The following is a 9,819-nucleotide window of genomic DNA, read 5'->3' on the forward strand; positions in this document are numbered from 1 at the left end:
CGAGGCAGTCGCGCACGCATGAGGTGAGGAGCGCGCCCACCGTCGTCTGCTCGAATCGCGTGCGCTTGGAGGAGAGGGCCGCCTGCTGCCGCTCGAGCACCTCCGAGTCCTTGAGCGAGCACATGGGCTCCTTCTCGAGCGCGCGGATCACCGCCAGGTGAGAGTCGACCTCCGCCTGCACCTCGGGGTCGGCTGCGAAACCCTCGACCGGCTCGAAGGCGACGCTTGCAGTCAGCGCTCGGCTCGGCCCGAGCTCGATGTCGAGGACGGCGGCGATTTTCGCGTCCGAGCCCGACTTGATGATTGGCGCGCCGCCCTCTGGCCGCACCTCCATCACCTCGTGGTCATGGCCACCGAGGATCAGGTCGACGGAGCCGCTCTTGGCGAGCTCCACGTCTGCGCCTGAGAGGGTCTCGCCGCGCACGCGTCACGCGCATGTCGCGGAGGCGCCGCTCCTGACGCTCGACGCCCTCACCGACCGTCTGGTGCGTCAGTGCGATGACGTGGGTGGCCCCGTGCTCGGAGCGGAGCAGGGCGGCCAGCCGCTCGGCCATCGCGCCGACCGGCTCGATGGCGAGGCCGCGCATCTTGTCCTTTCGGAAGATGCCGCGCTCGCTCGTGAGCAGACCGAGCACCCCGATCCGGTAGGGGCCGACCTCGACCACGTCCCAGAGAGGCAGCTGCGGCTTGAAGCCCTGCGGCCCGCAGAGGCGTCGGTCTCCCTTTGATCTCCTCTCAATCGCAGCGCAAGCTCGGCGTGATCTCGGCGCGTCTCGGCGCAATCTCGGCTCGCCTCCGGCCCGCCAAGCCGGCGAGAGGCCGACGCATAGGCCTCGTTAAAGCCGGGTACATTGCTGTTGATCCAACAGCCGCCGAACTCGGAGATGCGCCTGCGTGAGGCGACGGCGGGGCCCCGAGGTAACCGCTCATATATGCGGAGCCGCCGCTCACGTCTCTCGTGGGCACCACTGAGTTGGCCTGCCGGCACGCGGCGACTTGGCGTTGTGTGGGGCTCTTGTGTCAGCAGAGCGGGCGCCGCCGTGCGGCTCAAGGGCCATGCTCCAGTCCTCTAGGATTGCTCACAGGGCGACGTCTTCGAGCTGGAAGTCCGCCTCGTGGTTGCCAAAGCACGCGTGCGTCACCGGGAGGCAGTTGAGCGTTGCGATCATGCTCGAGCCCTGGTCCATGCCGGAGAGGATGCTGGGAGAGAGAAAGTCGCCCGCCTGTAACCCGAGCGCACGAGGGTTGACGCGGCAGCCACGCAGCGATCGGCCGGGCGGCGGCCGCCGCCACACCAGCGAGACGATTTGCGGCTTGCGCTCATTGATCAGCGACTTGAGCCGAGGCAGCGCGTGAAGCTCGTAGACGTCGTTGATTGCGACGACGCGCAGGCTCGAGGAGTAGCGGGCGGTGCGTCGCAGCAGCCAGATGGAAGAGCAGCCGGCAGGTCGGCACAAGGACGTGCGCATTGTCCGTCCGGGGATAAACAAGTGTACATCATAAACAAGTGTTTTTCAAACTAGTGTGGGACCTGCGGCGGTTCCCGTCTCTCTGTTGTTCGGGCAGTGAGAGACGCAGGAACCAGGATCTGCACGCCAAAGTGGGCCACATTTTGGTTTTGGGATTGGGTTGTCGGAGATCATCCATCACGCATCAGCTCTCATGTCTCATCACAGTCAGTCACGTCAGTCAAAGCAGTCGTGGCACGTGGAGCAGTCGCTGCATGCAACGGCGCCGCCACACGCTCCGGACGACCCCGACACACCGACACACCACGCACAATGGGAGGCTATCGCGCACGATCGGGCATCGCGCCGCAAACAACTCGCCGCACAGATGGGGGGGAGGCAGAATCCCACACACACCGGAGCAGCACAGACACCTTACACGTCAGCGCTCGCTCGATGTGGCTGGCGCTCTCCCTCGGTCCTATCTCGCCTTTTCAACGGCGGCGTGCGGCCACGCGCCGCGCCGAGCCGGTCTCGGCGGGAGACCTCGGAGCCGCACGCGATGCGGGCATGCGCGATGGCTCCGTTGGCAGGGGGGCCTAAGGCAGATAGATTAGGGTGTGAGCTGCGGCAGCCACCGTTTCTGTACCTCGATCACGTGCAGGCCGTCGGAGGCCGCGCTGGATGGCCCAGGGCCGGCGGCGGTGAAGGCGTCCGTCGATGAAGGGATGTCGTCGAGGGAGCCATCGTCCTCCGCGGCTGGTGCACCAGTCCAGTTGTCGGAGTCCGAGATCGCAGTCGACTTGGAGAGATGATCGGCCCGTTGACGAACTCACGGAATGTGAGCGACTTGGTGCACGCTGGGTCGAGCATCATGACTCGCACCTCATCCTGGGCGAGGAACTCGCCCAGGGACCAGCTGTTGGCGTCGCCGTTTTGATCGAGCTGCATCCACTGCATGGTTTCGTAGTCAAGCGTAAACGCCCAGGAGTTGGTGCCTGGGTGACTTGCTGATGAGAGCGCCTTCCAGGCGGGTAGTCGTGCCCCTCACCTACGGCCATACGGCGGCGTCAGAGGGGGGGAAGGGGCGCGAAGCGTGAACATGGAGGCAAGCAGGTGGGTGCTGCACCTAGGTGCATCCAGGTGTGGCGGCGGAGCGGGCGGCGGCGGCTCGGGCAACGGGCGGCGGCGAGGGTAGCGGCGAGGGTGGCGGCGAGGGTGCGGCGGCGGTGAGGGCAACGGGCACCAAAGCGGCGGGGCGGCGAGAGAGGAAGGCGGCGAGGGCGGGCAGCTGTGAGGGTGGCGGCCGCAAGGGCAGCAGCGGCGCAAGGGCAGGGGTGAGGTGGCGTGGTCTCACCTCGTTGAAGGTGCGCTTGCCGTAGTTTGAAGAGTACTGGCGCTGGTCAACGTTCGCAGGCGCCTTGTCCGGGTCGATGACAAACTGGGCCGTCGTCGCGCCTTCCTGCGCGAAGATCTCGCCAGCCGTCATGAAGTCTTGTACTGCGAACAGGTCGGAGAGGTGAGTGGTGGTTAGGGTTAGGGTTAGGGCAAGACAGGGACCGGAGGGCAGCTGGCGCCGTATGAGCTGCAGTCCTTGAGCGCGCTTTCAAGGTCGCGCAGCGCGGCCTTCAGCCTTGCCTTCTCCGCGCTCGACGTCTCCGGGTCCATCCGCAACGCGGCGTAGCGCTGGTCCACAATCCTGTCACCCTCGGCAGCCGGATCGTAGACGTAAAGCTGCGCGAATCGAGGCGTCTCGTGCTCGCCAACACCGAGTGGCCCAACTTTGTGGTGGAGCTTGCCTTGGATCACCACGCTCGGGGCCCAGCCGCCGTCTGGAGGACGGAGGATGTTCACAGGTGCTGACGCAATCGACAGCGCGTTGTTGAGTCGGCGAGAATGCTTCGCCAGCAGCTCGGGATTGCGCTCCCAAACGGCATCGACGGCCTCGTCGCGCTGGATCGGCGGCAGGTCGACTTGCCCTCCGCTGCAGCAAAACTTGCCGCCTTGCCATTTGGTCCCGTACTGACCAACTGCCTTGGCCCGCTTCGCCTCCTTTGGGAAGAGCAAGGCGCCGCAGTGCGTGCACATGTAGCGGGTCTCGCAGCCGCATCCGGTCGCCCCGCACACGCACTCGCCCATCTTCCCAATCGACACGGGCGTCGCCTTCTCGTGCGCCGAGCTGTTCCAAGCGAAGAGGTCGGCGGCGTTGCGGCCCACGCATTCCACACATGCAGCCTGCTGCTGCCGGCGTTCACGGCGGAAGGCGTGTCGGGCGCTGTGAAAATCGGTGTCGAGCTGGTCCAACGCCCCATGCCAAGGTTGGCCGAGCCGCGTCGAGAGCCAGACAAACTTCTCAAGTTGGTACAGCTCCCGATGAAGCGCGGAGCGGCCTGTCCCAACCGTCGGCGGCTCGGTCTCCAGTCGGGGCACAGTGGAGAAGCCGGCTCCGACACGCGCACGAAGCTGGAGAATGCGCAGCTCCATTTGGGCGCGCTTCCAGGCAGCTTTGGACAACGCTTTCTCCACGTCCTCCGGGGTGAGAGCGTAGTGGAGACCGTCGTCGACCGTCCGCACGATGAGCGCAGGCCCGCAGCCAGATGGCCAGGGCAGATCGCCGACGAAGGCGTCGATCACGCACTCGGTGCGGGCGAGGGAGTAGGTGGGCATGGCGGGACAGTTTGCAATTGACTTGCTGATGAGAGCGCCTTCCAGGCGGGTAGTCGTGCCCCTCACCTAAGGTCAGACGGCGGCGTCAGAAGGGGGGGGGGCGGGGGGGGAGGGGGGGGCGAAGCGTGAACATGGAGGCAAGCAGGTGGTGGCTGCACCTGGCCAAAGCCGGCGACCTCGAAGTTGTCGTAGCTTGTGCGGATATCGCTGAGCGTGAGAGGGACCGGATCGGCAGCAGCATGGGCGGCCGCGTCAGCGGCCGGAGAGGCCGGAGAGCCATCCGACGGAGGCCGGTCGTGCATCGGCGCGTCAGCCGCAGGGGCCGGGGGGGCGGCGGCATCCATCGCTGCGGGTCGCTGCGGGCCGACGATTGTGGACTGATCGATCGTCGGCGGGCGGATTTCGGCTGGGACGTTCTACGTTAAAAGAGCGTCGGCGCGGACACGAGAGACTTATAAGGGTAGACGAGAGACTTATAAGGGTAGATGTCCTTCGGCCACCAACGGTTCGGTCTCCACCTGCGGCGCCCCATTCTTCAAGGGCTCCTCGTGCGCGCTCGCGTTTTCTTCTCGCCCCTTAGCTTCGGGTCGCATTGTCAGCCGCGCCCACGACACCGTACCAACAACAACGCACACCAGCACACTGACCTGGTGCGATATGCTGGGCTCTGTATCCGCCAAGCTGGCTATGCTGGATAGCGCCGTTCAGTCGCTCGGGCCCTTTGCCGCGCCCGTGTACGCACTGTCCCTCGTCGTCTCCGGGATGATTCCGCTGCCGGCGTTCAACGTCCTCGTCCTTGGCGCTGGCTCCCTCTTTGGCGTGACGCTCGGCTTCGGCGTCGTCTATCCCGCCGCGCTGGCCGGCGCATCCCTCGGCTTCTTCCTCGGCCGTCGCATGCCAGCGTCACTGCGCCGGCGCATACCGCAGAAGCTCACGATGCTGCAAGGCGCGCTCGCCGACGGCGGCTTTACGACGCTGCTGCTGCTGCGGCTCACGCCGCTGCCGTTCGCGCCGAGCAACCTATTCCTGGGCTCCATCCCCGCCGTGCCCTTCGGCACATACATCGCCGCCACCGCCCTCGGCTTCCTCCGCCTCTGCGTCAACGTCCTCATCGGCTCTCGCGTTCGCGGCATGATTGACGGTGAGGGCACCGCCTTGGAGCAGGGCCTTGTCGCGGGCGGGGCGCTCACCTTCGCCCTCGCCCTGGGCAATATCTGCCGCATGCTGCTCAAGCGCAAGGCTGCAGAGAGCAAGCAGGAGGAGTAAACACGACCCAATTTCAGGGGCGCCCTGTTGTTATTGTCTTCTCTCTCTCTCTCAGTGTATGTGTCTCCGTACTACATTCCCGGAGGAGGACGTCTGTGTGTCAACCCGACTAAGATGAAGATCACCTCCGGACTCTCACGTCTCACGACGTTACGGAACTGCGCCCGACACAATGCCGCCCGCGTCCCTGCCATCACCGCTGGATTCGGAGGACGGCAGGTCGCCGCAGCGTCGCGGCGGGTCGTCGGCTGGGGCGCGGCGCGGCTCCGCCGCTGCGACCCCTCCGCTTGCCCCTCCCTCGCCCGCGGCGGCGGCTGTGGACGGGGCCGCTGTTGCTGCAGAGCTCCACGCAGAGCGTGTGGAGAACGAGCGGCTGCGAGCGGAGTCGCGGCGGCAGGGGGAGTGGGCGCGGCGGCGCGAGGAGCGGTACGAGCGCGAGCTCGAGCGGCTACGCGCCGAGCTCGACCAGCAGCAGGTCCAAGCGGCACAAAACAACGATACATGCTCGCACACTTGCCTTCACCCACACACACCCAACACGCACGCTGCGTAAATATTGTGAACGTCTGCCTTACCACACCTTAGGCTGACCGGCAGGGCGCTGGGGCAGGCATCGAGACGCTTCGCTCGACGCACCGACGGGTGCTCGATGGGGTGGCCTCGCTCAAGCAGCGGACCGCGAGCGTTCTTGCCGAGCAGGAGCGCGACTTGCTCCGCGCATTTCGTGCGCGGCTGTACGACGTGCAGCTCGAGCTCGAGAGGGAGCGGTCCAAGAAGGACGACGGCGCAGTAGAGTGGATTGAACGGAGCCGCTCGCTTGGCAAGGAGCGACGCGCCCACCCTCCGCCCAGCGCCCTCTCCGCCCGCCTCTCCTCCACACTCTTCGATTGCTCTCGCCACTGCATATCCCGCTTCGGGACCGGAGGGAGCTTGGTTGGTCGCGCTAGCACTGCCTCTTCTCCTTCTACTGCGAATAGGAGCTTGACTGGTCGCGCGAGGAGGCGCTGCGGCTCGATCGAGTCAATCAGCAGCTACAGTCCGAGGCGAGCCGTCTCAAGGCGCAGCTCCGCTCGCAGGAGAAGGACCATGAGCTTCTCGTGCGCCAACGCCTCGGTAGGAGCAGGCACTAAGCCGTGGGTGGCGTGTCCTCACAGCTCTTGTCACGAATAGGTTCGCCAGAGCCTCGCCGTCAAGAAGGAAAATGCGAGGCTCCGTCAAGAGCTAGAGGAGCTCTCGGGCGCCGCGGGCGAGGCGGCGGCGGCGGCTGCGGTGGCGGCGGAGGCGGCGGAGGCAGAGGCTGCGGGAAGTAGCCTAGTGCACGCAGAGGCCGCCTCTCCTTCGCGCCCCTCCTCGTCTTGGGGCGGTGGCGTCGCCCCCGCGGCCACGGAGGGTGAGACGGATGCCGCATCGAGTCGGCGACTCAAGGAGCTCGTGCAGAGGCAGGCCGAGGCGGAGGCGAGGTACCGCGGTGAGCGCTCCTGTGTCTCCCGACACGCTCGTTGCCACGTCTCCCCACTCTACATCCGGCCCAACCCACCCCCGCCCCCGGCCCCGCTCCAACCCCACACCCCACCTGCACCTCCGCCGCAGAGATGACTGCAAAACTAAAGCGGCTACTCGAGGCGAGCAGCTCTTCACGCCATCCTTCTTCACACGTGTAAATTCACACCGCACTCACTTCTACTCAAGGTGGAGCGCCGCAACTTGCGGGCCGTCCGCACGGCACACGCGCGAGACTTGCAGGCGTTCCCTCCGCGGAGCTGTGTGTGGGACCGGGGCCCGTCTCGCTAGAGTTCACCTCGTTCTCATTTTACTCAGGCGCGCACCGAGCTCGAGGGTTTGCTTCGCGCCTGCGCAGAGGACGTGCGACGCGAGATCTCGGCGCACCGGTCGGGCGAGCGTGCGGGCGGCGCGGGCAGGCAGGAGACCTAGATGCTGAGAGACGACACTGTATCGTTGTACCTTGTACCCTCGAGACCATGTTTCGTACTCACGCTGTCTGCCACGGTATTCGTCATGTACCCTCGAGGGACGTAGTGATGCCTCTGGGCTGGCATCGCAGGCCGGGTTCCGGCCGCGAGGTGGCGGTCGCTTCCTTCTCGCCTGGCGACCGCGAACGGGTCCTCGAGCTGCTGCTGTCGCAGGCGCGACGATAGATGTGTCCCGGCTGGACGAGTTAGGGAAGGAAGCATGAGCCGCCCTCTCCGCACCCCGTCGCAGGAACGGGTGGTCGCACTGCTATACGACAAGGCCTTCCCCCCGCGGCACCCGCAGGGGGCGCTCGAGGCGGTGACAGCGACGTCGGCCGGTGGCGAGCGCTCTCCGCCATGCTCGCCCGTGCGAGGCTGAGAGATCCTGCAGGTGAAGGCGCCGACCATTGCCATTCTTTCCGTTTTGTTTGTTTTTGTCTAATGGGCCAGCCTCGACTTTTGACAAAGCCACGACGTATGAGAGGGCACATATTGAGAGAGCTGGTCAGAGAGAGGTGTGAGACACGAAATGTCGAATCGAGCCACCCTCTTCTTGCGTATCGCGTTCAGAGCACGGTGGGTCGGTGGGTCGGTGGAGAGAGCTGCTAGTAGCAAGAGACAGACCGGGGGCAGTAGAAGAGACAGACCGGGGGCAGTAGAAGAGACAGACCGCGGGCAGTAGAAAAGACAGAGCCGCAGAAGGAAGGCTGGCCTCGAGTTTTATTCCGGGGGCTTGCGAGCGTCTGATGCCGGTGAACGCTGTCCTGAAGTCGCTCGTAAAGAAGCCTGCCTTGCCGTGCCCGGCCGGTAGAGAGATGCCTTGCCGTAGCTTCGCCCACTCGCCGCCTCTCCCACTCGCTCGACCGCAGGCCAAAAACGCCCTCGCCAACCTCCTCGCCGCTCAGCCCGAGGCGGGTATCGCAAAGAAGAAGGACGTTGTCGCGTTCGAGCGGCTGCTGACGGAGGTGGCCAAGCGCGCCGCCGAGGCGGATCAGGCACAGACGCTGCTCTCCGACAAGGCGCGCGCGCGCCGATTTCCCCACCGCGGTCTAGGCTCTGCATCTCCTCGCCTCGGCCCTCGCCCCGTGCAGGTCTTCGACAACCTCTTCACCTACCTCTCCGACAACGTGACGCTGTGGGCGCCCTCGGAGAGCGCCAAGGCGCTCGATCCGGACGATGGCCTCCTCTACAGCACGCTCGACGTCCTCCTCAGCGCATCGGACTCGCTGCCCGTCCCTCTGGCCGAGGCGTGTGTAGAGCATCTGCACTCGCTGGCGCGCACCTCGCACGCCGCTCCGGACCGCCACGTCGGCGCTCGCTGCTCTCACCTCACGCCTCCCCCGTCGACACAGGTCGACATCGTCATGTCCACCGACCTGCACCCGGAGGCGCAGGAGCTGTCGGCCGACCTGATCAACCGTGCGCTGTCCGCCCACGCGTCCCTCGGCCTCCGCCCCTGCGCCCGCTCGAATGCGCGAGCCTCCTCGCCTCTCTGCCCTGCAGATGCCCTCCGCCCCTGCGCCCGCTCGAATGCGCGAGCCTCCTCGCCTCTCTGCCCTGCAGATGCCCTCCGCCCCTGCGCCCGATGCCCTCCGCCCTGCGCCCGCTCGAATGCGCGAGCCTCCTCGCCTCTCTGCCCTGCAGATGCCCTCCGCCCCTGCGCCCGATGCCCTCCGCCCTGCGCCCGCTCGAATGCGCGAGCCTCCTCGCCTCTCTGCCCTGCAGATGCCATGCGCGAACAGACCAAGGCGTGCAAGGCCAAGTTCCACGCCGACGCGGGCGAAGACTCCTCGTGCGCCGCGCTGCTTCAGGGAGCGGAGGGGGTGCTGATGCGCGCCGCCTCGCTCGGTCTGCAGCTTCGGCTCGTCGACCTTCTCGTCAGTCTTGGCAAGCGGGCGCGAGACGTCATCGGTGGGCTCTTTGGCTCGCAGTTCGCCCTCGGCCACGGCCCTGAGTTTGTGCAGACCGCCTTCCGCTGTCTGAGCGCCTTCAACGCTGCTCACTCGACGGCGGTCACTCCCGTCACGGCGCGCATCTCGTCAGCGTTCGGCTGCCGCATCAAGGGCGCCAGCGGCGGGGCGTCGTGCGAGGTTTTCTTTGGCAATCGAGGCGCGATCGAAGTCTTGGCGCAGGAGGGAGGGCCACTCTTCGAGGCGCAGCAGGCGCAGCACGGCCCGCCCCTCAAGTTCCGCCTGAGCGGCGTGGCGTTCGATCAGCCAGGCACGCTCACGCTGAATGTGGACATGGCCAAGGTGAGGGACCTGTTTGACGATCGCGCCGCCAACGGCACACTGCGGCTCGTCCTCTCCGGGGCGGACGCGGAGCGCCTGCGGTCACGCGTGCTGCCGGTGCTCCCGGCCAAGCTGCTAACCGAAACTGCCGGTGGAGAGCCCAAGGCGAAGCCGCGGCAATCGCTTCCGTCTCGCGCAAAGAAGGACGTGCCTTCCTTCCCGTCGTTTGACAAGTGC

General features: G+C 66.3%; 4 protein-coding genes across 4 annotated transcripts in view; 3 read left to right on the forward strand and 1 right to left on the reverse strand.

The window, feature by feature from the left end:
* Positions 1–1,469, reverse strand: part of EMIHUDRAFT_119690 (hypothetical protein) — a gene marked incomplete at both ends in the record, with an annotated part of 2,400 nt that extends 931 nt beyond the window's left edge. Inside the window, 4 exons of the mRNA XM_005766343.1 lie at positions 41–402; positions 476–695; positions 851–890; positions 1,084–1,469. Of these exons, the coding sequence (XP_005766400.1) occupies positions 41–402; positions 476–695; positions 851–890; positions 1,084–1,469 (1,008 nt within the window). The remainder of the gene's footprint in view (positions 1–40; positions 403–475; positions 696–850; positions 891–1,083) is intronic.
* Positions 1,470–4,772: 3,303 nt separating this feature from the next.
* EMIHUDRAFT_246535 (hypothetical protein) lies at positions 4,773–5,381 on the forward strand (the record flags this gene model as incomplete). The annotated part of the gene is made up of 1 exon (XM_005766344.1): positions 4,773–5,381. One exon carries the CDS (start codon positions 4,773–4,775, stop codon positions 5,379–5,381), a length of 609 nt encoding a protein of 202 aa, XP_005766401.1.
* Positions 5,382–5,553: 172 nt separating this feature from the next.
* On the forward strand, positions 5,554–7,815 carry EMIHUDRAFT_459471 (hypothetical protein; the record flags this gene model as incomplete). Its single annotated transcript, XM_005766345.1, has 9 exons — positions 5,554–5,856; positions 5,967–6,170; positions 6,359–6,478; positions 6,552–6,849; positions 6,972–7,003; positions 7,071–7,124; positions 7,200–7,300; positions 7,444–7,525; positions 7,602–7,815. The coding sequence occupies 9 exons, from the start codon at positions 5,554–5,556 to the stop codon at positions 7,728–7,730; spliced, it is 1,323 nt and encodes a 440-aa protein (XP_005766402.1). The 3' UTR covers positions 7,731–7,815.
* Positions 7,816–8,125: 310 nt separating this feature from the next.
* Positions 8,126–9,789, forward strand: EMIHUDRAFT_459473 (hypothetical protein; the record flags this gene model as incomplete). The annotated part of the gene is made up of 3 exons (XM_005766346.1): positions 8,126–8,370; positions 8,443–8,770; positions 9,077–9,789. Coding segments are annotated over exons 1-3 (1,245 nt in total), but the record flags the coding sequence as incomplete, so codon positions are not given.
* Between the last annotated feature and the right edge of the window lie 30 nt (positions 9,790–9,819).

The sequence above is a fragment of the Emiliania huxleyi genome (assembly GCF_000372725.1).
Source record: "Emiliania huxleyi CCMP1516 unplaced genomic scaffold EMIHUscaffold_515, whole genome shotgun sequence".
Classification (NCBI taxonomy): Eukaryota; Haptophyta; order Isochrysidales; family Noelaerhabdaceae; genus Emiliania; species Emiliania huxleyi.